Source organism: Physella acuta, unplaced genomic scaffold (assembly GCF_028476545.2).
Source record: "Physella acuta isolate Inbredline_101_S28 unplaced genomic scaffold, ASM2847654v3 ptg002201l, whole genome shotgun sequence".
In the NCBI taxonomy this organism is placed as follows: Eukaryota; Metazoa; Mollusca; class Gastropoda; family Physidae; genus Physella; species Physella acuta.
Window position 1 is genome coordinate 63,317 of NW_026733701.1, and position 27,540 is coordinate 90,856.

Sequence of the window (27,540 nt, forward strand, 5' to 3'; positions counted from 1 at the left end):
CTGCATAGTAATACCCACCACTCCAGTCCCCGTATATAAGAATGGGAACATAAACTGGTGCGCGGACCTTTGACCACAGGTGCTTTGACCATAGGGGGTTTGACCATAGGGGGTTTGACCACAGCGGAGCTTTGACCATAGGGGCTTTGGCCATAGGGGGTTTGACCACAGCGGGCCTTTGACCATAGCGGTGCTTTGATCATAGGGGGTTTGACCATAGGGGGTTTGACCATAGGGGGTTTGACCATAGGGGGTTTGACCACATGTGTTTTCTCAGCAGAGGGTCTTTGATCACAGGTGGTCTATCAACTGGTGTTTGGTCACAAGCGCTGTGCCCGGCTTTGATCATAGTGTGATACAATTAACACGATTTTATACATGTTTCCTGAGAGTAAAAATCAACATGTATTTTAAAAAAGCCAAGAACTATATTTTAGTCTCCACATAAAGGCTGGTGCTAGGCCTCATAGATTTATTTTAAATATAAATGAAACACAAATAATGCGACATATAACAAGTTTCACAAATAAATAATGTAGATGTAGGCCTACTTGAAAATACATAGCATATATAAAGGATAAAAAATAATACGTGCTATACTCTCCAAGATTCTCCCATGGTTTTGACATAGAGTTGTTTAGATGACTTGTATTTATACATGATGATTTAACATATTATTACATCATGTCGAAATTTAAAATATAATTTAGCAACTTTTAAAATAAATCCTTACCATATATGGACAGCATTGGACAAACCACCTGAGATCAAAGACCCTATGTGGACAAAACACCTGAGATCAAAGACCCTATGTGGACAAAACACCTATGATCAAAGACGGACGCAGCGCTTGTGATCAAACACCAGTTGATAGACCACCTGTGATCAAAGACCCTCTGCAGAGAAAACACCTGTGGTCAAACACCCTATGGTCAAACCCCCTATGATCAAACCCCCTATGTTCAAAGCACCGCTATGGTCAAAGCCCCGCTGTGGTCAAACCCCCTATGGTCAAAGCACCTGTGGTCAAAGGTCCGCTGTGGTCAAACCCCCTATGGTCAAACCCCCTATGGTCAAAGCACCTGTGGTCAAAGGTCCTAGGACCCATAAACTAATGTTAGCCAATATCAAACGCATGCTAATATTTCAACCTTAGGTAATAACACAAAGTAGCGTCAATAACTAATTAGAAATGAATCCATTTTAAATAGGTAAATAATTTATTACAGTTTTTTTATTGACTGAATAATCTAATGAATAATTTCGAATTTCAAATGTAAAAAAACAGTTTAAGTTAAATAAAAGTTTGATAAGTTTGATACATTTTTAAAAAGATGAGTACGTACGATTAGCAGAATGCCCCAAAAAAAAAAAAGAATTCCTCTGGGTGCTAGCAATCAAAAGACGAACAGGCACAAAAAGAATTCCCCTGGGTGCTCGTGATTAGCCGACGACCAAGACCCGCGGGTGAAGAAGCCCAGCACTAACTGCCTGTGGGGTGAGTACCAAGAAACTTGGCGAAATTTAAAAAGAAAAAAACTCACCCGGGATGAGGTAAGCTATAAATACAGAGGGACGCTAATGGGGTAGAAAGAAATTGTAAGGAAAGACGCATACCGATCTAAAAATAGATGGGCTGATAAAAATACGTTCCACACACACGCGCGAAAAAAAATGATATACGGGGTAGTGAGTCAGATAGGGAAGTGGATCTCGTCTTGTGCGACAGCTGTTAGAGGGCCCGGGGGGGGGGGGGGGGGGGGGGGCTAATGAGTTGGGCTCTAGAATAGGGTGATGAGGATCACGTGATGGTCCCTGTGTTGAATGGGGTCTACGATACAGTATGGGACCCTGTGTTGAGTGGGGTCTACGATACAGAGTGGGATCATGGAACCCTGTGTCGAGTGGGGTCTAATGCATGTGGCCTTGGGATTGTGCCCAGTAAGGTAAGGCTAAAGCCCTTTTACAACTGCTGCTATTAATGATGCGGTGCCAAAGGCTACTCAATGCTTTATTCGTGTATTTCAGCTAATTAATTAATACTAAGTTATTGCGACCATATACGACTTCCAACCAGTTTCTACAAAAATAAAGCCCAAAGAAAATATAATTCAGGACAATGCACACCTACATCTTAGAGTCCACAGGTCGATGAACTATTAGAGTGTAACAGTGGGGGGCAGGAGGGGGGGGGGGATTCGGTGTAGTAAATTTTCGTTATACCGCGAGAGGTCTAACATTTTTAGCAATTTAAAAAACATAAAAAATTTCGTCACAATACTTTGTTATTATTTGTACAATGCAACTAAAGTTTAATCACAAAAAGGGTTCAAACAAAACACTACACTTCAGTAATATGTATGCATCATCTCTCCTGAGAAAGACACAGTTTAGCGCATACAACCAAGCATGAATCATCCCCCCACTTAGAACCTCTCTCTGCCCCAGACTTCCGTCAACTTGTTACCACTTCTCAACACACACACAAAAAACAACTGCGAAAACATCTTAAAATAGCCTCTGATAATGTTGAACGTACAGTTCACCCCCTGCGAATAAGGGGAGAGGACTCAATAATGCAAGTTATACAACCAGTTACATCCCTTTGTTTGATGCAAGAAGTAGTGACATTTCTTTGCAAATTTATTTTAGTTTAAACACAAACTACATATATATATATATATATATATATATATATATATATATATATATATATATATATATATATATATATATATATATATATATATACATAATCGTCCCTAGTTAATACATATAATATGCAATGTGTACATCTGACTACACATTTAGTTAGAGAATTATTACTGACTGCAATACACACAACGGCCCATGCGATTGTACAAAATGCTGTACAACACAACATGAATGTACAACACATATCTATGGTTACGACAGTGAGCGGAATACACTCATGCAAGCAGAGACCAAAAAAAGACAGCTTCAAGACCTTATGAGGGCCGGACTTAAGTCATTTACAGGCACTGTAATATCACGTGGTTCCCGTCTTGCATTTTTATATTTAAGAATTTTTAATTTTTTTATCAAACAGGTATTTTTAACACAAATCTAAGACAGTGGATCTGTAATTAAATATTTTAAAACTATGGCGGTTACTTTACTGGAGAGAAAATATAACTTAATATATTATCAATCACTCGAATTTTCAAACACAAACCATATCCCTAACCTAAGACTGAATCGTAGTCCTAACCTCCAAAACGGGTAGCCTACATTGTTGCTTTTATTAACTTAACCACCCCCCTCCTTTCTTTTGTGATAGTCTAGTGTGGACACCGTTCCCGATAAATTGCTTTAAAATACAGATGCTATATTTGTGTGAAATAAAATGTAACAGCAAAGAAACAAATGTGTAGACATGTTAATCAAGGCTCTAATCAGAAGATTAAATCATCATGCAGCACACGAGAAATAATTACGACGTTGTGAAGAAACAACAGAACTGTCAGAGAAAAAAAATAATAACATGCAGAACAAAGTAGTGAACATAAACACAATCAGTTTGTAATTTTAAAAATATGTTTTTGTCAATATTTTCTTCTTTTCTTTATTGATTATATTTATCCATCTCAGTTAATTAAAGCCGACGCTTAATTAGCTAAGTGGAAGGGTTGTCACGTGATATGGTAAAATAGGTCATGTTGGTTATAATTAATGTGGTGTGTGAGAAGGAGGGGGATGGGAGGGTGCCTGAGCAGCCATTGATGCAGGCAAAGTGAGACGAGTGTGGCTGGATATATATATATATATATATATATATATATATATATATATATATATATATATATATATATATATATATATATATATAATTGTATACACACTATATTAATAAGAAAGCCAAGTCAGCTTGGGTCTTGCTGTTGTTTAAGAATGAAAGCAATAAACCAAAGATAAATAACGATGACACTTGTATATACATGGCAGCGAAAAATAAAATTAAGACAAGCGTTGGACAGAGAGGGGAAAAAATATAGAGTATAAAATGACGTCACCTTTAGGCTTTCCTTCGCTCTGGTCTTCCAAGTAATTTAGGAAGGTAATGACTGTAATATAGGTCAGGGTTAAACCGTTAGTCGGCAGGTTGGGACAAGTACAGACAGGTTAAACCTACCATCCCTGTAACAGTAGGGTCTAGTGTCACAGGTTAAACCTACCATCCCTGTCAATAGTAGGGTCTAGTGCTACAGGTTAACCCTATCAATGCTGGTAGAGAGCATGTTCCCAGCACTGTCTACTAGACCAGATCGTTACAATCTTTACGAAGTCCAGCCACGTTTTCAAATGAATTTATTTTCAGTTTCCTCATTGGTATTTATTTATTTATATTTCCATTAGACTAATCATCAATACAAGCCCTCTTAAAATCAAACCAATGCGATCGTGCCATATGTACTCATCCTGGTAGTGCCAACAGTTTTAATGTAAGCACCAACTTAATGATGACCGAACTGGAACCATGCAGCAGGGTTTTTTTTTTAAAGCAAAGTTGGGTAAAAATAAAGTTTGCAATAGTCTAAGCTGAAACAGCAGATGATGATCTACAAGAGAAAACACTAGCAGCCGATGGTCAAGTGTGGACATTAGCATAAGCCTGGCGGTGTTGTAGAAGAAAGCTACAGTATCAAGTTCACTCATCTAAGTAATTCATCTTTTTTTTTAGCAGTCCAGTTAGACTTATATAAACACAAAGGGACTCTATATAAACTACATATTACTGTAAGTCTCCAGTATATCAACAAAACAGTACTGTAAGTCTCCAGCTAACAGGTCGCCATGTAATACGCTGCTCTTGTACACTTACACTACTGCTGTACATGTCTCGTACATTACTGAATGAAGACAACCCTCTAACAAGGTTATCTGGCATTCCACAGAGATAAAACTAAACTTGGCTTAACACGGGGAACAGCACCAAATGGACAGCCTTCCCTCCACCGACGTTCACTACATATAGTTTACAACAAGGGTAAACTACACGTCAATCTCTTGACCTCGCTCTTTTAAATACTTCCATGAAACATTCTTGGTTTGGTGACAAACTATCACATTTTTTAAAAGCTTACAGTACTGTATCAGTTTGGACTAGACGTAAAAAAATGGTGTAAGAAAGACTGCGCCAATGAATCAAGACGCCACCGTCAGCTGATAACGTCTTCACACCCGTGACTCACCTGTCACAAACCCACCGAGCGCTCCAGTTAAAACAGAAACCGGAAGTAACGGAAGTAGTATACGGTGTACATCTGGCTAGCACGTCTTAGTGGGTTAGACAAGGGTAGTCTTGTTCTACACAAATAGGTTTAGTGCTAGCTAGGTTTAGAGGAGTAACACGTCATAATGCTAGCTAGGTTTAGAGAAGGTATAACATGGTGCTAGCTGGATTTAGAGAAGCTACTGATTTGGATAACGTAATACATCATTCATATAGCTAGTTATTTTTTGAGAAGCTACTGGTCATGTTGCTAGCTAGGTTTGGAGAACATAATACATCATTCAAATAGCTTGCTAGATTTGGAGAAGAAACTAGTCATATAGCTGGCTAGGTTTAGAGAAGGAACTAGCCATTGTGCTAGCTAGGTTTAGAAACGGTATTATGATATTGATGTTGACTGATATATTCAAGTAATGTCCACCTAACTCAACTATATTAAATGACTACATATTTCACAGATCTAACAGATTAACTACCTATTAGTATGAAACTTGCAAGAGATGAATCATAAGAAACCATGCATACTGTATTAAACCTCTCTTCAAACCCATCACAAATATACAGATTCACCAAACAAAAATATGTAGGACTAATATAGAGAATCATCAAACAAAAAGAAATTGTTTTAAATAAGGTTAGTGTGAACTAGAATAAACCATATTGTATTTAATTTGGTTCAAATATCTAATGTTGTAAAGGAACAAAATGAGTCTTAATAAAAAAAATCTATTACTTCTTATTTGGCTCAATGTCTATTGATATAAAACAATAACAAAAAAATGGTTTAATGAAGCCTATTAGGTTTTTTTTTTAATTTGGCTCAGTCACCAACTTTATAAACCAATGTTAAAATTAGTCTACATTGCTACCTCTAGGACGATTGGTTTGCCCATTTCTTCAGTAGAAGTGTTTTATTCTTATATCATTTTACATTCTGTATCCATTTCCATGGACATTAAACCTGACACAGTCTACCACTATTACCTTCCTACATTATGCATGTTAGTGGCAAGCTGCAACCAGTACACACACAACAGAAGACAACAGCTTCCCCTTGCTTCCCCACCCTCCCCCAACAAAAGGAACCAACTTACTGTTGCTGCTCTTGCGGTCAACCTCGGCCATGAACTGGGCAGAGTTGAGGTCCTGCAGGAGCTGGTCCAGCTCGGACAGGTTGTTGCTCAGGGCGGACATTCTCTCCCCTCTCCCCTTCACCTGGGCCCTCTGTTGGATGATTTGGTCACTGCTGTCTGAGACAGAGGAAGGTGTTGTTTCCCTTACAGAGGAAGGAGTTGCTTCCCTTACAACAAAGGTTTGCTGCTCGTAGATTGGATGCTGTGGACAAGAGTAAAGGTGTCTGGCTTAAGTTTACAAACAAAATAAAATTGAATAATGCAACAAGAGAAAAAACAAACTATTCTGATACTTAAACAGAAAACTCAACAAAAACAATATAATGAAACATGATTAAATCTAAATATTTAATTACTTTCTTTTACCATTATATACTAAAAATAAATATAACAAGTTTGCAGTTATATTTGATTATTTTAAGTGTGACTAAATGTCTGTAATACATTTTGACAATAGTGAACTTTAAAAAATATATAGAAGACTACTTTAATATTTTTTTTAACTATGCATAACTAATAATTAGTATCACATGTAGCAAGGACATTTTATCTAAATGTTATATTTAGACAAAAATATCTTGGCTACGTATAACTACAAGGGAAACTAAATATTATTATTTTTTTTTTTAAATCAGAAACAATGATTAAACAAACAAAATAAAACGCAACAGAAACAAAAACCCAATTTTAAAATTCAACAATGACTAACAAGTTTAAAATGCATAAACCTAATATTTTACCATTTTTTTTATTGCAAACAAAATTTCATTTCTTGGGAAAGTAATACCTGCATTGATGGACAAGAACAAAAGCTATGATAAGAAACCCTCAATAAGATACCAGCAGGAATAGAAGCGTACAGGTGTTTAGATTCTTACCTCTTCTCTTGGGTAGGCTAAACTGTCGAGTAACTCTGAGGGAGGAGGTGGTGGGAGAGGAGGGGGCGTGGACCCTCCCGAGTGTTCGTCACTAGAATTGTAGCTCCGTCTCCTCACAGTCACAACACCATTACCCTGGGGGGCTTGAAACCGATTGTCCTGGTACTGTGGTCCCTGGTACTGCTGAGCCCCTGGGTATTGTGGTGTCCCCTGAAACTGTTGTGCCCCTGGGTATTGCGGTGTCCCCTGATACTGTTGTGATCCCTGCCTTAAGCCCTGGTCCCTGTCGTAACTGGAATGTCCACTAGAGAAATTATAGTCCACCTGTTGCTGCCGGGTTCTCTGCTGGGGGTTTATACTGGCTGGGGGTGGGTACCCTTGGTCATCATACTGGTCATACTGCTGGACGTAGTTGGTACTGGACGGCCCAGGGTAATACTGCTGCTGTGGGGGCTGGTTGAGCTGGTACGAGGAGATGCTGGCAGTCGTACTCTGTAGGTTTGCTAGTAGGGCATCTGTGGGGAGAAGAAAATGTAACACTGAGTGGCATACACATGGAGAGAACAGTAAACATGCAGGGGTGTGGGATAATAATGGACATCAGAAGTAACATTCTCTGGTCCAGATTTTGATAGCCTGGATAGGCAGTCAATGTGGAAATTGTTGAGACACTACGGGGTGCCACAGAAAATAGTCAACATTATTATGTCTTCATATGAAGGTCTCAAATGTAGAGTAGTGCATGGCCAACAGACTACAGAGGCCTTCCCAGTACGGACCGGAGTAAGGCAGGGTTGCCTACTTTCACCATTCCTGTTCCTACTGGCCATAGACTGGGTTATGAAGATGTCAACAGAGAAAACGTGAAACGGTATACAGTGGACATTGTGGAGCCAGCTGGATGACCTGGACTTTGCTGACGACCTGGCCCTCCTTTCTCACACACAACAGCAAATGCAGGATAAAACCAACAGGGTTGCAAATTTTTCTACAAGCCTGGGTCTGAACATCCACAGAGGGAAAAGTAAAGTTCTCAAAGTCAATGCATCAAACAACAACCCTATAACACTGGCAGAAGAAGCCCTAGAAGAAGTGGATAGATTCACCTACCTTGGAAGTATTGTTGATAAGCAGGGTGGGACAGAAGCAGACATAAAAATAAGGACGGGTAAGGCAAGAGCAGTCTTCAACCAACTAAAAAATGTTTGGGGTTCGGGAGATTTAACCCTTAGAATAAAAATCCGGATCTTCAACACACTAGTAAAACCTGTTTTACTCTATGGAGCCGAGACATGGAGAATAACTGCTATAAATAAGAAGAAAATACAATCATTTATAAACGCATGTCTCAGAAAGATCCTGCGAATTCGCTGGCCTAAAACCATCAGAAATGATGTTCTATGGCAACGGACAAATCAACTGCCAGTGGAAGTAGAGATCCTCCAGAGAAAATGGAAATGGATTGGCCACACACTCAGGAAGCCTGTATCCAGCATAACAAGACAGGCCCTCACCTGGAATCCACAAGGCAGGAGGAAGAGAGGCAGACCAAGAAAGACCTGGAGACGTGACCTGGAAGAAGACATCAAGAAGATTGGATACACCTGGGGACAGTTGGAGAGACTAGCCCTGGACAGAGACGTCTGGAAAGCTCTTGTCAGCGGCCTATGTCCCAGTAGGGACGACAGGCAAACATGACATGACAAAGAAACACATAAATAACACAAGCAGTGTGATGTGGTCAAGCAGTAGAGCACAAATTTCAATTTGTTTGAATCCAGGCGACTTAACGTTATACTGACAACAAAGATGTTCTCACACAGTGGCAGTAATTCAGGTTAACTCTGCGTCACCATTCCTATCTACAAGACCCAAATACTTCACCTTAACCAAGAAATATAACTTTCATTTTTTTTAGTTCTGCTCTAATTATCTATGTAATAGAATAATTGTTGGTAATAAACTACATTGATTCACTTGATGAAACATAGTACAACCAGTCTATAGCCTTAATATCAAACACTATGTTGAACTATGTCTAGCTATTCACATTTCAATAACTCCTGCATCAATTAGAAAACAACAAATTATACCAGTTAACTATCAGTCCATATCATGGCAAACCATAGGCAACCAGTTAAAATTAGCCATCAAATGTACAAAGTCCATAGACTCCAGATGTCAGCTGTGTGTGTGCTGTGTTCTAGGGTTAAGAGTGAGCACAAATCAGACAGGAGGGAGAAGGGGTGAGCACACAGGGAAGAAAATTACTGACAACAAAAAAATTACACATTGATGGGGTGGTAGGAATGTTGCAATATTTTTACAGAGATTTTTTTCACATGAGTTGCAGGATGTTAAAAAATTAACACAGCACTGCATGTATGTGAGCATGATATGATAGCCTAGCTAGAAATGATGCTTGGCTGCCTCCACTATAGATCCAAGTGTAACTCATTCCCCAACCATACACACATAATAACTAACATTTTACTTTGTATTGAAAGTGAACTTTAGGCCTACTTAAGTTATTATTAAAAAAAAGAATATAGATTTAGTGAATCTTTTTGTTTATAACAAAATCAACTAATAAAACAACCTCTTCTAAAATACAAGCCTGCCTATTTTGATGCAATTTAGTGTTGCCAGCCATCCAAGAAAAAACAACAATGAACGTGGACATGTTGTAAAACACCTATAACAATGTGTACAATACAGGTGTACTAATAACCTGATCAAAAAGGTTTATAATGTGTGTACTCATGTGTAGGGCGTGTGTAGCCTACATCAAGATGCACCAGTTACCAGTGTGCAATGAGGCCTATCACGAGGAAGGTGTACAGCTTAACCAACGCTCAGGAGGACAGTAAACAGGCAAGGCAGTTAAACAAGAATAAGTAATGTAACAGTTGATGTAAATCTATGAGACAACAAGCACCCACCCAACAGCGATGTTTCATTATAAATTATTTTCGATTGCTAACATGTCTTTTGTCGCAAAGTATATTTCGTTTAGGGAAAGAAGAAACTTATGGACCTCTATCGATTTTTATTTCATATGTAAAAGATAGACCGGTTAAATTAATAAATGTAATTTATAGCCCCCTCCACCCAGCTCTAGACGAAGATTTGTATTGAAGATACAATTTTATGGCCGTGTAAACAGAGTTACGGCAGCTCAGTGTCGCGAGAACCCTTGTAGCGCCACTTGAAGCTTCATGAGTCAGCTGTATTGATCTGGTACATGCAGCTAATCAACGGGATGGCCCCCTGGTCTAGACGGCCTGGGACTGGTCCTTGTGGGAGGGGGGGGGGGAGGGTCTAAATTGGCCCTGGGAGGGGAGGGAGTCAAGGAGCTATGAGGGGGGAGACGCGGAATCAACCCTGACAACTTAGCTTTAACTGGGTCTAGGCGGCACGAGACTGGTTTTGGGAGGGGACGGAGAGTCAATGGGCGTAGGACTACTCGAAAGTTGGGGGAGGGGGGGGGGGTAGAGAACTAGCTGTGAGACTACCCGAGGGATGGGGGAGGTGGGAGGGGGGAGAGAACTAGCTGAGAGACTACCCGAGGGATGGGGAAGGTGGGAGTCAATGGAGGAGGGGGGGGGGGGGGGGGGGGAATAGGATCCCACTAGCTTTAATCGGGCTCGGACGACCTATGAAGTGGAGGGGGGAGCCGAGTTGACGGTGCGCTCATGCCGATCACGTGACTGGAAACCCACAAACGCGCGCAGTCTGAAGCTGACCATCACACAATCCTAACAGTACACGACACTGCAATCAGGCTCACAAATCGCTACAACAATAGGGCAAGCCACATAGGCTGGCTGATGCTGACTGAACATAGCGAGTGGCTACACGAATCAGCCATCACACTCACGTACTCACACACACACACACACAAACTCACACACACCACAACGATACAACAATTAGCACTCCCCTCCGCTGAATAAGACTTTGATTCCTCAGACATTGCGTGCGTAATTTCAGCAAAGTAAAGAAGAAAAAAAAAAACATCCGTAAATCGTATAACTCACTCGTCGTTAAGAGCGCATGTTTAGAAACATTTCCAGGTAATTACCCCCGCTAATTAATTGCTAATTAACGTGCGAAAAATCTAAATTTTCAGGTAAAGCTGCTCACAAACGGGCGTGCATGACGTCAAGGCGGCAAAAAACGCACGCACCAAAAAAAAAAAAGAAAAACTTGATAAACCAATTCAAATCACGTCATGAATTGAAGAAAAGTTTAAGGGTTTAAAATTTAAAAAAAAAAAAAAAAAACATATCTTAACTAACGCCAAGAATTCAACAAAAAAAAATAAAAAAAAAATAAAAAATATAATGAAATAACCATATTTGATAAAATAATCAAATGAATACATACATATTTCAAACTGACAAGTTTACAGCTGAATCTAAAACCTGTTAAACTCGCAACTGACCAAGTGGACAGATGAGTCGAACATAGCACTCGACTCAAGGCCCGGTACTTGGACGTTCCTTCCGTGGGGATCATGTGACGGTCTTCACAAATACAACAACGCAGTTCAACGCACAATACACATCCATGCGCTCTACATGCAACAAAAGGGAGGAGGGGGGGTGTAAACTTCGGACCTGGTTAAGTAAACAACTCACGTACAAATGCACGCGACGAGCGAAACAATTATTCGATGTGTACTAGTTTAGATACAGTAGAATTTGAAGGGGGTGGGGGGGGGTGTTCTTACATAAGATGACGGTACTGATAAGTAACGAGGTGTTATGTGAGAGATTGGTGATGAAGGAAATGTGAGATTTGGTATTTCTTATACAACATGAAAAAATAAAAATGGATAATAGGCGGGGAGGGGGGTCGATATTTGTAGATGAGCATTATCTTCACCGCCTCAGCCGTTCCTTCACTAATAGGTTTGTCCTGCATGCCACTACACATCAAGCTAATTAATACTTCCCCTTTACTCTAAACATAACCTCTTACCAAACAAAGAACGATAATTATGTGACATTATGTACACGTCTTAGAGTTGCCCCGCCTTTTATTTAACTATGCGTACTTTAAACGCGTAGAAAATCAAAGGGCTGTGGTTGAGACTGTTTCAAGAGCGAAGTAAATGTGTTTAACAGACAGCCAAGTGTGTAACACATAGTTGTAACCAGTGTGTACATATGCACATGACAGGGCACATACATACGTTACACATTCGATGTATAGCACACACCATATTGTGCACATACAACCCATGTCATAATAAACACTGGAAGTATAGCACACCATATAATGCACACGCTCAGTATGTACAACACACTACATAACGCACATACAACCCATGTCATACTACACGCTGGACGTATAGCACACCATATAATGCACACGCTCTGTATGTACCACACACTACATAACGCACGTACAACCCATGTCATACTACACACTGGAAGTATAGCATACCATATAGTGCACACAGTCTGTTGTATGTACAACACACTACATAACGCAAGTACAACCCATGTCATACTACACGCTGGACGTATAGCACACCACTAAGTGCACATACAACCCATGTCATACTACACACGACATTCAACACACGACATAATGCACATCCAACCCATGCTAAACCCGAGACGCCCAAGTGACAGGAAACAAGTGTTTGTAAAGAAGTGCTGGCTGCACTACAGGATAACGTTCAATTCTAATTCCTGCTTCCTGGTTTACATCAGGCATGAGGCTTATTATTTTAATGCTGTCACCAGTAAGCCACCACTTTAGTGGTGTCATCATTACACCCATTATTCCAGTTGTGTCACCAACAAAATACACAATTTTAGATAGAATAAAAGTAAAATTTTGATAAAGAAAATTCACATCTTGAAAAAAAAAACCTGTACGGAACATAAAACAACCATTAAGACAGTTTAACAAGACACCAAAAACCGACAAATAAATATCATTGTAGATAAGAGCCTTGCTACAGTCTGTTTATCTGTTGCAGTTTATTCAGAACTTTCCACTCAGGAATTTTGGCCCACTATTGAGTGGTTGGGTGGGGAGGGTGGATCTGTGACATTTTTTTTGACTGGGTGCAGCCTGTAGCCATTAAATAAAGTGACAAATGTGAATGTTTTCCACACAAACAAGGAAAAGTTCAACCAACGGCTGGCCTAGCAAGTTAATGTTAATGGAATTTTTTAAAAACACAAGCTATTTTTACTTATCAAATAATAATGTAGAAACCAACAAATGACCTTGGGTCTGTATCTCTAAAGCAAACTTTTCAATGAGAATTGAAGGCACTAACCTTACAATAGTTAAGACGATGCGACGGTCCTCACGAAGATTGCATGCAACAATGATGCAAGTAATTCTTTACGAGATTGCATGCACCCAATGATGCAAAAAAAATTCACTCACGAAGTTATTGCTTTCCCACTCACGATGCTGATGTGCTCACTTCCAGCTGATGGTGTACAGTGTACACCAACAATTTTTCAACCAACCGCAGCCACACAACAGCAGTAATGCTGCGTTGACAGCATGCAGAAACAAACGGGTGCGTGGACGGGGTGGGTGCAGGGCGCGGGGACGGGGTGGGGGCAGACACAACAAAACTTGTTCCGTAACAGCCAGCATGTACGAGGCTCGCGTGAGTCACCGGGCTTGGATCAATAAAATTGGGCACGTTCTCCTCGGCCGTCAAAACAAAGCTCATACCAACCCCCCCCCCCCCCCCCCCGTTCTTCCTGATACCCCAACCCCACATCTTCACGGCCCTCTCCCACACAGAATCATCTGATGCCCCTATCCACCCAACAATACCATATCACATACCCACGTTATTCGTCCACAAATGGTAATTTAAAGGGTCTCATTGCCATGAGAACGCTGTTGGTCAGTAATTAACAGAACTGAATAGCTTGTGTAAAGTACGCCCTTAGGATGGTAGATGGAGCGTGCAACAGCTGCAGGCTAATGTTATATGAATGCTAAATAGCAGTCTTTGACCGAGGGTCGCTACATAACAGAGGCGTAGCGACCCTTCCCTGCGCCCGGTGACAAACTTTTCGATTTGCACCCCCCCCCCTTCAAACATTTCGATTTGCACCCCCCCTCGAGATTTCCATTTGCGCCGCCCCCCCCCCCCCGCCCCCCCTCGAACTTTTGATTTGCAACCCCCCCCCCCCTCAAACTTTTGATTTGCACCCCCCTCAACCTTTCAATTTATTCTCCCAACCCATTTTGGCGCCCCCTAAGGTCGGCGCCCGGGGACATATTACCCCCCCCCACCCTCCTCGCTACGCTACTGCTACATAAGGCTGTTGGCTAACACAAGTGTCCCTAAGCTAAACTGAAACAGCCCAGCAGAATATTTGGAGTAGGCTACACACACCTTACAATACATAACAGAAAATTAAAATACAGAAAATATAAGGATAAGAGCCATGCAATATTCGATAGTCGCACTACAACTATTGCAACAAGACAAGCGCCCAACCATTAGTAGCTCAATCCTGACTTAATGCAGTGTGCCATCGTTTATAATGGAATCCGCAAGACAACCAAGTCATAAGTCAAGTTAGATAACTTTTGCCCTTACATAACAGTTCAATCGTGGTTGGGGGTCACCAAGTGTAGCCAAAAGGACGTTAAGTAATGTAGCTTGGCATATGTATACGAGATCAGCGGAGCATGACAAAAATGTGCAACAATCTGATCTAATCGTGTGGGCAATCTTGGCTTTGGGATGGGCTACGGTGTTTACATCTGACGGCTGTGTGACCATTAGACACATGAATGTGGAGAAGCAACAGACTGGTGTGTACTATGATGTGATGTATGACAGTGACCAATTTCACATAAAGCCCGCATGTGTCTCCTGCAGTTGTGTGTAGTAATTGGAGGATTTATGTATCTAAGGCACTGTGTGATGGTTGGTTGTTTTTGAATTAATTTGCCTCAAGAGAGGTGAACCACAGTGAAGTTAAGTATGGTACATCTTGTGCGTTATAGGATAACAACAAATGATAGACGAAAAAAATTGTAATCTAGTTCTAGTATCTATATATCAAACCAGCCAGCCAACCACCACGCAACCACCAACACTACCAACTATGCGCCACATTTTTTACAGGTGCCAACAAGACATAGCCCAGGGTCGTATTTATAAATAAAAAAAGCCTTCAGTGTTGAGTACACAGTATACAGCTCACATGAGTAATGACGTCATGGCACACCCTCTCACACACAGCTTGATGTTCTCAACTGTCAGTGATATAGGGTAATGTTCGTGGAAGACGGTATTTAAACAAGATGTATAAGATCACTTTCTTTCAGTCATCAATTTGTGAGGGGCACTGAGGAGACAGTACACCCCCCCCCTCCATAAAACGCATAACGAAATAAAAAGATTAAAGACTATAGGCCTACTTTTACCAGTGTCGTCGTCGCCCCCCCCCCTCCCCCGAAAATGTAACGTGCTCGTCGTCGTCAATCCCACCCCGAGAAAAAGAAAAATGACTGAAAGAAACACTACCAGATCCAATCAGTCCTTAACTAATACATTTCTACTGTTGCTACTCAGCACTTATTTACGTATCGGTTAAAAAACATGTAAGTAACCAACTGACTAATCATGTTAGTCACAGCCCCAAAAATTAATTAATATTGTAACCAACATTGTAGGTTGTAGCAACAGAACTGATGTCGAGATGTAACATAACATTGCCTAATCAAGTCTATGTCACCCCACAAGTATATGAAAATGAGTAGCCGGTACTCAATGAGAGCAACATATGCGCCATAAACCCCCAATGTCTATAGGAGCTGGTACCCATGACACACGTTATCACTGAGGACACACCCCGAGTGACACACCACCACCCCGTACATCCAGTTTGTCAGCCAACACACCTGTCACAAGCACACCGAAACCTGACATTACACCCCGAGTGACACACCACCACCCCGTACATCCAGTTTGTCAGCCAACACACCTATCACAAGCACACCGAAACCTGACATTACACCCCGAGTGACACACCACCACCCCGTACATCCAGGCACACCGAGACCTCTCATTACACCCCGAGTGACACACCACCACCCCGTACATCCAGTGTGTCAGCCAACACACCTATCACAAGCACACCGAGACCTGACATTACACCCCGAGTGACACACCACCACCCCGTACATCCAGTGTGTCAGCCAACACACCTATCACAAGCACACCGAGACCTGACATTACACCCCGAATGACACACCACCACCCCGTACATCCAGTGTGTCAGCCAACACACCTATCACAAGCACACCGAAACCTGACATTACACCCCGATTGACACACCACCACCCCGTACATCCAGTTTGTCAACACACCTATCACAAGAACACCAAAACCTGACATTACACCCCGAGTGACACACCACCACCCCGTACATCCAGTTTGTCAGCCAACACACCTATCACAAGCACACCGAAACCTGACATTACACCCCGAGTGACACACCACCACCCCGTACATCCAGTTTGTCAGCCAACACACCTATCACAAGCACACCGAAACCTGACATTACACCCCGAGTGACACACCACCACCCCGTACATCCAGTTTGTCAGCCAACACACCTATCACAAGCACACCGAAACCTGACATTACACCCCGAGTGACACACCACCACCCCGTACATCCAGTTTGTCAGCCAACACACCTATCACAAGCACACCGAAACCTGACATTACACCCCGAGTGACACACCACCACCCCGTACATCCAGTGTGTCAGCCAACACACCTATCACAAGCACACCGAGACCTGACATTACACCCCGAATGACACACCACCACCCCGTACATCCAGTGTGTCAGCCAACACACCTATCACAAGCACACCGAAACCTGACATTACACCCCGAGTGACACACCACCACCCCGTACATCCAGTGTGTCAGCCAACACACCTATCACAAGCACACCGAGACCTGACATTACACCCCGAATGACACACCACCACCCCGTACATCCAGTGTGTCAGCCAACACACCTATCACAAGCACACCGAAACCTGACATTACACCCCGAGTGACACACCACCACCCCGTACATCCAGTTTGTCAACACACCTATCACAAGCACACCAAAACCTGACATTACACCCCGAGTGACACACCACCACCCCGTACATCCAGTTTGTCAGCCAACACACCTATCACAAGCACACCGAAACCTGACATTACACCCCGAGTGACACACCACCACCCCGTACATCCAGGCACACCGAGACCTGACATTACACCCCGAGTGACACACCACCACCCCGTACATCCAGTGTGTCAGCCAACACACCTATCACAAGCACACCGAGACCTGACATTACACCCCGAATGACACACCACCACCCCGTACATCCAGTGTGTCAGCCAACACACCTATCACAAGAACACCAAAACCTGACATTACACCCCGAGTGACACACCACCACCCCGTACATCCAGTTTGTCAGCCAACACACCTATCACAAGCACACCGAAACCTGACATTACACCCCGAGTGACACACCACCACCCCGTACATCCAGTTTGTCAGCCAACACACCTATCACAAGCACACCGAAACCTGACATTACACCCCGAGTGACACACCACCACCCCGTACATCCAGTTTGTCAGCCAACACACCTATCACAAGCACACCGAAACCTGACATTACACCCCGAGTGACACACCACCACCCCGTACATCCAGTTTGTCAGCCAACACACCTATCACAAGCACACCGAAACCTGACATTACACCCCGAGTGACACACCACCACCCCGTACATCCAGTGTGTCAGCCAACACACCTATCACAAGCACACCGAGACCTGACATTACACCCCGAATGACACACCACCACCCCGTACATCCAGTGTGTCAGCCAACACACCTATCACAAGCACACCGAAACCTGACATTACACCCCGAGTGACACACCACCACCCCGTACATCCAGTGTGTCAGCCAACACACCTATCACAAGCACACCGAGACCTGACATTACACCCCGAATGACACACCACCACCCCGTACATCCAGTGTGTCAGCCAACACACCTATCACAAGCACACCGAAACCTGACATTACACCCCGAGTGACACACCACCACCCCGTACATCCAGTTTGTCAACACACCTATCACAAGCACACCAAAACCTGACATTACACCCCGAGTGACACACCACCACCCCGTACATCCAGTTTGTCAGCCAACACACCTATCACAAGCACACCGAAACCTGACATTACACCCCGAGTGACACACCACCACCCCGTACATCCAGGCACACCGAGACCTGACATTACACCCCGAGTGACACACCACCACCCCGTACATCCAGTGTGTCAGCCAACACACCTATCACAAGCACACCGAGACCTGACATTACACCCCGAATGACACACCACCACCCCGTACATCCAGTGTGTCAGCCAACACACCTATCACAAGCACACCGAAACCTGACATTACACCCCGAGTGACACACCACCACCCCGTACATCCAGTTTGTCAACACACCTATCACAAGCACACCAAAACCTGACATTACACCCCGAGTGACACACCACCACCCCGTACATCCAGTTTGTCAGCCAACACACCTATCACAAGCACACCGAAACCTGACATTACACCCCGAGTGACACACCACCACCCCGTATATCCAGTTTGTCAGCCAACACACCTATCACAAGCACACCGAAACCTGACATTACACCCCGAGTGACACACCACCACCCCGTACATCCAGTTTGTCAGCCAACACACCTATCACAAGCACACCGAAACCTGACATTACACCCCGAGTGACACACCACCACCACCACCCCGTACATCCAGTTTGTCAGCCAACACACCTATCACAAGCACACCGAAACCTGACATTACACCCCGAGTGACACACCACCACCCCGTATATCCAGTTTGTCAGCCAACACACCTATCACAAGCACACCGAAACCTGACATTACACCCCGAGTGACACACCACCACCCCGTATATCCAGTTTGTCAGCCAACACACCTATCACAAGCACACTGAAACCTGACATTAACCGTCGTAAAAAGGAAATACCCACGGCACGAAAATGTAAACAAATCCGCACACCCTACGTGAAACATGCTGTACTTTAAATTTTACTACGCTACAACTACAACACAATGACGACAAAACTGAATGTAATAGAAGAAAAAAAAAGGTTGATAATAACAGAAACAAATAGAATACGTAGTATACGTGCACATACCAGCGGTAGATAATCCACATAAATGTCTGTTTATCAAGAGCCAACTGATGAGATCAAACCCAGCAGACGAGAGAGTATTTCACAGCGTAGGCGGCGCCAATAAAACGTGTAGTTTAAACGGTTGGAACCCCCCAATAGAAATTCCCGTGTCAGCACACATGCCCGCGCCGTACCCCACGAATAATCTCGTCGCTAAATGACAAAACATACTGCGGCAGGCTGGTTGGTATTTGGTAGGAGACCAATGCAACTATGCAACAACTACAATCGCTAATTTAGCATGTGAGATAGGTTAGGACATTTTTTCTAGCAGAATTATGGCAATGTGCTCAATGACTGTCTATAAAAAAGTGATAATTATAGAGATAGGGGTAAAACTAATGTTGACAACATTAATTCAGTACAAACAATACAACAATAACATTTAATTCGTCCCTTGGAATATCGTTGTTAATAAGTTACTTTGATTTAAATCACTTCAATATTTTAATTTGGAAATGTAGTATATATGTAAGTCGTCAAGTATGGACTACAGAGTCCCCCATTTTTATGGTGACTACAAAGTCCCCCATCTTTCTGGTGAACATAAAACGACCGGTCCATCTTATCTTCACGATACCCTAGTTGTTGCCGCCATCTGCAGCTCCCGGTTAGGATTCCTAAGAGGTGACGTAATGTAGCACGTGCTTAAATAGGAGGTTGATAACTTAATTACCCTCGACTTAAGAATTTTGCTCAAATAATAAAATAAAGGTTCGGACTTTGTACCGTGACCTGTCGAAATCTATTCTAAACAAAGTGCGCCCACCCTGTAGCATCGATTGTCTCTTGAAAACAATGCGTGGAGTAGATCATGAGCCTCAACATGGGTTGACCTGAATATACAACACCTCAGCTATTTACGTATCTGTGTGTGTGAGGGGGGGGGGGAATTCCGTAATGTAAACATACGGCACAACGATGTATGAGGTCCAAATACAGTGAAGGGCAATGCATCAAAATAATTGTTAATTAAAATTAGCTGTGCGTATGCCCGCCTAAAGTTGAGCAGTAGAACAGATACCTCTTGACTCGTGTTGAGCATCCATGTAAAAAAAAAGGAGTGCCCACCAAGTGGTACATTAAAGCGTCGATGGTAGGCTAGCGACAACACAACCCAAACATACGCGCTTTAAATGCTAGACATTACGAAAACAACGGGTATGAATGTGACGGCTATCACTTTCTTTTTACCGAAGCACCTTTAGACTCTATAGTCTCAGGCTTGTTTCCATCAAGACGCCCAATTTAGTTTGTACGATATGGGTCCCAACTAAAGAAACGTGTACTGCGATGATAACAACGCCCAAACAGGTGAATCTCGTACCGTAGTCACACCATCAGGCTATTAAGTGGGGTGGGGACGGCGTGCTCGGGTGGAAGAGAGTATGAGCGTTAACTCCCAACATGCCGAGTGAGAATCCCGGGGCAGATGAGGCTCGTTAGTTGGGGACAGCAACCCACCTAGGAGAGGAAACTCCAAAATAAAACAACTGCTGTCTTGTAGTTTGTTATTGAGTGGACAAAGCTATAGAAGCAAGTCCAGAAATAAAAGTCGGCTGTCGGAATCAACAGGTCATATGGCACATAACACGCTGACAAATAATTTGTGTTGAAGCAGTGGTTCTTAGCCTGTGTTCGATAGAACCTCGAGGGTTCGGCGGAGGTCAAGACACACCCGAATCACGATAGGAATTTGTTAATTTGGATGATAGAACTAAAATGAAGGGTTCGGTGATTGTCTGTATGAAACTGCTGGGGTTCGTTCGAAGACACGATTAGAATAGCTAAAATACAGGAAAGTACACAGTGTGTTAAAATTAGCTCAAACATTGTATTACACTTTTTGTAAAATGAGAACTCCACATACAATAGTATTACTAAAATAATTTCATTAGTAATATATTTCACTGTGCAAGATAAAAACACTAAGAATCTACATAACTACAGAATGGAGTCGACTTGTTATTGTATTTACTAAACCAGTTACGTTGTACAGTTTTTATGTCCCTTTTCAAAGTGTGTGTTTTTCTATGCCGTAAGTCGTGAGACGGATCTGTATGCGGACAACAGAGAAGACACTGTACGCACGAATGTGACGCAGTCTAGCCACTAGAAGGTGAATGGCACTCGAGAAGTCGGCTACAATGAGGACGCGCCTTGTCAAACATTGACATATTGACTGGCCGGTTCGAATCCTGGCCGGGCCACTTGAGTTGATGAATACAGCAACAGGATCGACGCTAATTTGTGTGCGGCAACCAGTCGGCGGTGGTTGTCACAACCTTAAGCTGGTTACAATACGGTAGCTTTGAGGGGGGGGGGGGGTATAACGCGAGGACCACCACAGAGAAGGGGGGTACCAACACCCAACACGACCCCCACTCCAATCTAACAAAGATATATCCACTAGGCCTTTTAAAAAATATTTGGCTGCAAATGAGTCGCTAAATGAGTTCCAGATTCAATCACCAGATAACAGAGGACAGACGTATAGGTGACGTAACGTACAGGTGGCCTACATAGAGGTAGGTTGTAAAGTGAGGACATGAATTCTTTCAGTCTAGGTGGGCTGGATTGGTGGTATGGCTAGTCTTGTCTGAATCTCAGCACTAGCTACTACAGGTGGGATTTGTCGTACCATTGCTTGTATATAGACAGCACTAAACTGGTGGTATGGCTAGTCTTGTCTAAATGTCGGCACTAGCTACTACAGGTGGGATTTGTTATACCATTGCTTGTATAGAGACCACACTGAACTGGTGGTACAGCTAGTCTTGTCTGAATGTCAGCACTAGCTACTATACATGAGATTTGTCATTAGCATTGCTTGTATTGAGACCAAACAGGTAAAGCAGATCAATGGGGAGGGGCATGAAATGACATACCTAATGGGTAAAGTAGAGACATATCAAATGAACTTTAGGTAAAGATATACCAACTGGGTTCTGTTTCATATGTATTACAATTGATGTTTTACCCTAACGATACATACCACAAATAGTCTGTGTAAAGAAATAAATAAAGTCTTTGTAAAGAAATACCACAATAGTCTATGTAAAGACATACCAACAGGGAGCTTTGTAAAGATATACCAACTGGGTTATGGCTATATATTACTATATTGGTAGTATATTTCAACCAGTATAATGTATGTATCTTGAAGCAGCCTCCTATGAAATGCTACACTTCTGATGCCTGCCATAAACCCTGAAACAGCTGAGTCTAGTGGATGATAAACAGACCAGCTCAGACACAGGTAACATTAAGATGGACAAACAAACAGCTGATTGTGTCAAATGTCTGGCTACAGACAGGTCAGAGCTCAAAGGGCTCATAAGAGTGTTATGGCTATATCTAGGCCTGCTCTGTGCAGACAAAGTCTACAGATCATACAAGTGTTACAGCTATTTATAGGTTAGCCTTGTTGAGACAAAGGCTATAATAGCCCAAACAAGAGTTATGGCTATTTCTAAGCCTCCCTTTTTGATACAGAAAAAGTATACAGCCCATACAAGTGTTCTGGCTATTTCTAGGCCAGCCTTGTTGAGATAGACAATGTCTACCATGTTTGACCACCACACACAGAAAGGTAGCCTACATTGATACAGTGGGACTTTACAGGTCATGGCTGCTTGGTCAAGTGATTGATGGCTTGAGTACAGTGATCCCCCCCTCCCCAACTACACCTGAACCCAGACAGAAATGGTAACCATTATAAAAGTATTACAAGACAGCTATAATTCATGTGATCCTCATTTAAAGTATCCTGAAAGTTGACTTCTATAAGTTTATAAACATGGTTTGCAAAAGCATGATTTTACAACCACCACTGTATCATTCCACAGATATTTGAATGTAAACAATGTCAGTGGAGCTACATATCTATTTAAACACTTAATCACATAATTTTTTTTACAGACATCTGTACTGAGCTGTACCAGTGTGTATGGGAAGGATTGTGTTGTTTTTTTTTAAATTGGGTCAAAGTTCTATCCCACTAAATGTCATTCTTTGCAATTTTACCAGGGAGATAGAATCTATTATTATTATGTGTTCATAAAAATAAAATAATGGTCTGTGAAATGTTTATTTAATCTGGAATTACTCTGAGACTGGAATAAGTTAAAAGACAGCTGCATTCATTCACACTCCCCGCATAGCTAAATGGTATACCATTAAAATGTTATAATAAAGATATGAATCTACCCCATTCAGTCTGATCAACTGTTATGGAATAGATGAAGAAGAACTGATCTGTATCTCTAACCTAATCATGTAATGAGAGAACTAAGACAAGTACATATCAGACACAGTAATCATGAACTCTACCACTCAAGTCAACCACGCCGTTCCTCAACACGAGATTACAGATTCACTATTACTACTTCAATAAAATACAAATATAAGTGGGAAAAAAACGATTATTTTTCATGAAAAAATGTAAGAATGCGCTTAAAATCAGTTAATTAACCAAAGTAATCCATGAACACTAATATTAGTGTGAAAGTGTATACAAAGTGCTTACAATCTACAATTAGTGAATCAAACATGTAAGTGGTTTGATAGGGTTTTAATTACTCTAAAGTATCAATGTAACAATTTGTTTAATTTGATCTACCAAGACCCAAGCTAATTTGCTAAAATCAAATGTAGCAAAGCAGCCTTTTACTGAAGTAGTTACAGTAAAGTTTCAAGACTAAGCAAAATATAAGAGAGAAATACTGAATACAATGAGCAGAAAGGGATATACAGAGCAGGAAGGATACATAGGACAAATCTAGCTTTTGACTCAGCCAGCTATGTGAGTGTGCCCACAATAATAAGCTATGCCAGCTTTACTTCTCCACCAATTAATGTTGGGTACTCGTATTAGCTGAATTCAATCCCAATACAACTTGCCACAGGGTCAGTTTGTATTCCTCCCCCCCTCCCACAAGATTTAATGTTTTGTCCTTTTATTATGGCTAAATACTGATCATATATCTATTCTTTAAGCATGTAGTAGATAAACCAAGTCATTTTAAAATGTTATATCAATCAATTAAAATATCTAAAACAAAAAACCAAACTGTCAATGAGATGACTCAATACATAACTGTACTGGCAATTAAAATCAAGGTGATATTCTAAAATAACCAATCAACTGTTGTTTATATTGTAGAACTTACACAAACTGATGGCCCAATTAGATGTAGTAACACAACAGACAGCAAGATATGAACTGTAGTTGTTAAAAATTTTTAAATTTAAAAGTAAAACTTAATTTGATAAGATTTTACTTTACTTTCATCAGAATCAGTGAAATGAATATATTATAGCAGAGGTTGCCACAAATAATGTCAACACCTTGATATTGTTACTATAAAATGATGTAAATATAATACAAAACAATAATTTGATACCTTGGGTTTTAAAAGATTATTTTATATTAATCCTAAAAATATTTACTTTTACCAAAAAGTAACTTGAGAAATCTTTATTTGACTGATAAGAGTATTCTATCAGATGCAAAATTATGATGCCCTATCAATATGGAACAATGATCACATGATGCTGCGCAGGGTTTTATTTAGAAAAGCTCTCAAAGGTAATTTAATATCAGAGAAACAGTCAGGGTTGCTGGGCTAAAGCAAACATGGATTGGAAAAGACTAGTCAACAAAATTTTATGGTTGCTGCAAAGATTTAATTGTCTTAAAGCTTGTAAAAAAACATCTAATCTTGCAGGCAAGGGACACCTGTCAAGTCGTAGGAGGTAAAAGAAGTGATAACTATACCCCATTAGTACTATTTTTAGATATATAACACACGATAAAGATAAATCCGTATTTTGACACTTGGTCAACTTAAGGATACTTTACAACTCCACTGTAGTTATTGCATTTAGACAAACCATATTTTCTAATATAATTTTAATATCCAAATACAATAGTCTATCAGGTTAGCATAAAATTTAATTTTTTTACGCAATCATTAGAGATCATTAATTTTAGTAGCAGTTGAGCGCTACAAAGCCTACATAATAAACAAGGTGCCAATACATATATGAAGTTGTAGTATTTCCTGATATTTATACAACAAAACATTACTGGTTCAACCACCTACAAAACCCCACCTAACATCATAAATGAGTGTGCATGTATTATTGAAACAAAACACAATCAGTATCATTTCTGGCATTTGTTTCCTAATCATCAATAATTCATCCCACAACATCATCATCCAACTACGAATTACCACAAGATCTAGTTCTAACTTAGTTTGGTTTTTTTTTAATAAAAAGAATAATTAGCACAAGTATGTTTACCCTAGTTTACAATAAACAAACTCTGAGTAAATTCTAAAGTAAACTGTGGTCAAGTTTAAGTTCTAAAAAGAAATCATATAGGCTAAGGTCTAAACTTTCTAGATACTATGCCTACAGTTAAACTTTTAATTCAGTTTAACAAAAAACAGGTAGGAAGGTAAGCCTACATATTTAACTAACTGTAGCCTACCGATCTAGATTCTAGTAGCTTATTTGTCACCATACTCCATACACACAAAGGCCTACTATTACATGTAGTTTACTATTTATTTTACAAGTTAGCTAGTCTTGTAAAGTAAAATAATAAAAAAGCTGATGTGTCATAAGATGAAGGCATAGCAATTAGAACCAACAAGAATGAAATTAGCCCAGGGGTCGGCAACCTGCGGCTCGCGAGCCGCATGTGGCTCTTTTGATATCAAGATGCGGCTCTCCAGCTCCTTGCGCAAATACTAATAATCTTAATAAAAAAATAAAATATTTTAAATAAAAAAATGTTAGTGGCTCTTTAAAACCAGGGAAATTTTGAAACTTGTAACTTTTGGCTCTTCTGCTTCAAAAGGTTGCCGACCCCTGAATTAGCCTATTCACTGAATTCTCAGATCAGTAATTTAAAAATTAGTCTAGGACCATGACCAACGATTTTTTTTTAAAGATGAGGATAAATCGGCTGAAGCTAATAATGTGAGAGAAAGGTGACTAATTAGGCCTAAATTTTAGTAGGACTAAGTATTTCATTTTACGAGGATTAAAAAATTAAAGCTTAGGCCTAAATAATTATAATTAATATTAGGCCTAGGCCTACTAAACACTAGACACTAGTAATTTAAACCTAATTAATCAACAAACAAGAGCAAAAAGTAAAAGAGCTAGATCTAAATCTCGATTCTACTCTACAAACTAAACTCTAGATCTAGATTAGGCCTACATCATTTAACTTTAAATTTTAAATTAAACATCAGTAACTGTTCATCAGTTCTGATGATCTTGATGACAGACTTGATGCTATGATCTTGCTAACTTGCTTGCTCAATTTTGGCCTAGTAAACTGGTCTAATCATAATTTAAATAATATTTAACATGCATTACCTAGATCCTCCATTACTCTTCTGGTATAATCTGTTTCAACTTCAACGGGTATCTCTGAAGGTAAATGTTTCTGACTTTCGTCGTCAACCTTTTGCAGAGACTCAACGTCGTTGACGATTTCTTCGTCCTTCTCTGCCTCGTTTTGCATCAACTTCTCATTAGCGAACACACTCCCGTCGCATGTATTTTCATTCGCGTACGAACATGAGCAGGAATAAACCACAATTTAGGTCAGACTGATAAGTGGCTTCCGAAAGCACTTAATAACAGTGTATAGGAATAAGCGGAAATAAGAACAGAAGTTTACTTCACGATTTGCAACAGGAAGCCATTTTACAAACAAGCTTCTGGTGACGTCAGAACTTCTTAGAATTCTGATTTTATTACGAGAAGAGTCAACGAAGTTTAATTGTTTTTCGCAACTTAATTTGTGTACACTTGTAGTCAGTTGTAGCCTTCGTTAGGCCTTAGGCAGATGCTTGAAAAAAAAAATGATGTTGATTTTAAAAGCGTATTATAATCCGAATAACCGACTTTTTAATAAACGTACGTG

General features: G+C 41.0%; 1 protein-coding gene across 5 annotated transcripts in view; it reads right to left on the bottom strand.

Moving 5' to 3' along the window:
• Positions 1-27,336, bottom strand: part of LOC131932538 (leupaxin) — a 39,895-nt gene extending 12,559 nt beyond the window's left edge. For 4 of the 5 annotated variants that reach the window (XM_059289458.1, XM_059289457.1, XM_059289461.1 and 1 more), the window contains exons 1-4: positions 26,988-27,336; positions 7,266-7,780; positions 6,349-6,589; positions 4,035-4,085 (exon numbers count right to left, since the gene is read on the bottom strand). In XM_059289458.1, coding sequence (XP_059145441.1) covers positions 4,035-4,085; positions 6,349-6,589; positions 7,266-7,780; positions 26,988-27,135 — 955 coding nt within the window. In that variant the 5' untranslated portion in view covers positions 27,136-27,336. The remainder of the gene's footprint in view (positions 1-4,034; positions 4,086-6,348; positions 6,590-7,265; positions 7,781-26,987) is intronic. The other variant, XM_059289459.1, reaches the window with a different exon arrangement.
• Between the last annotated feature and the right edge of the window lie 204 nt (positions 27,337-27,540).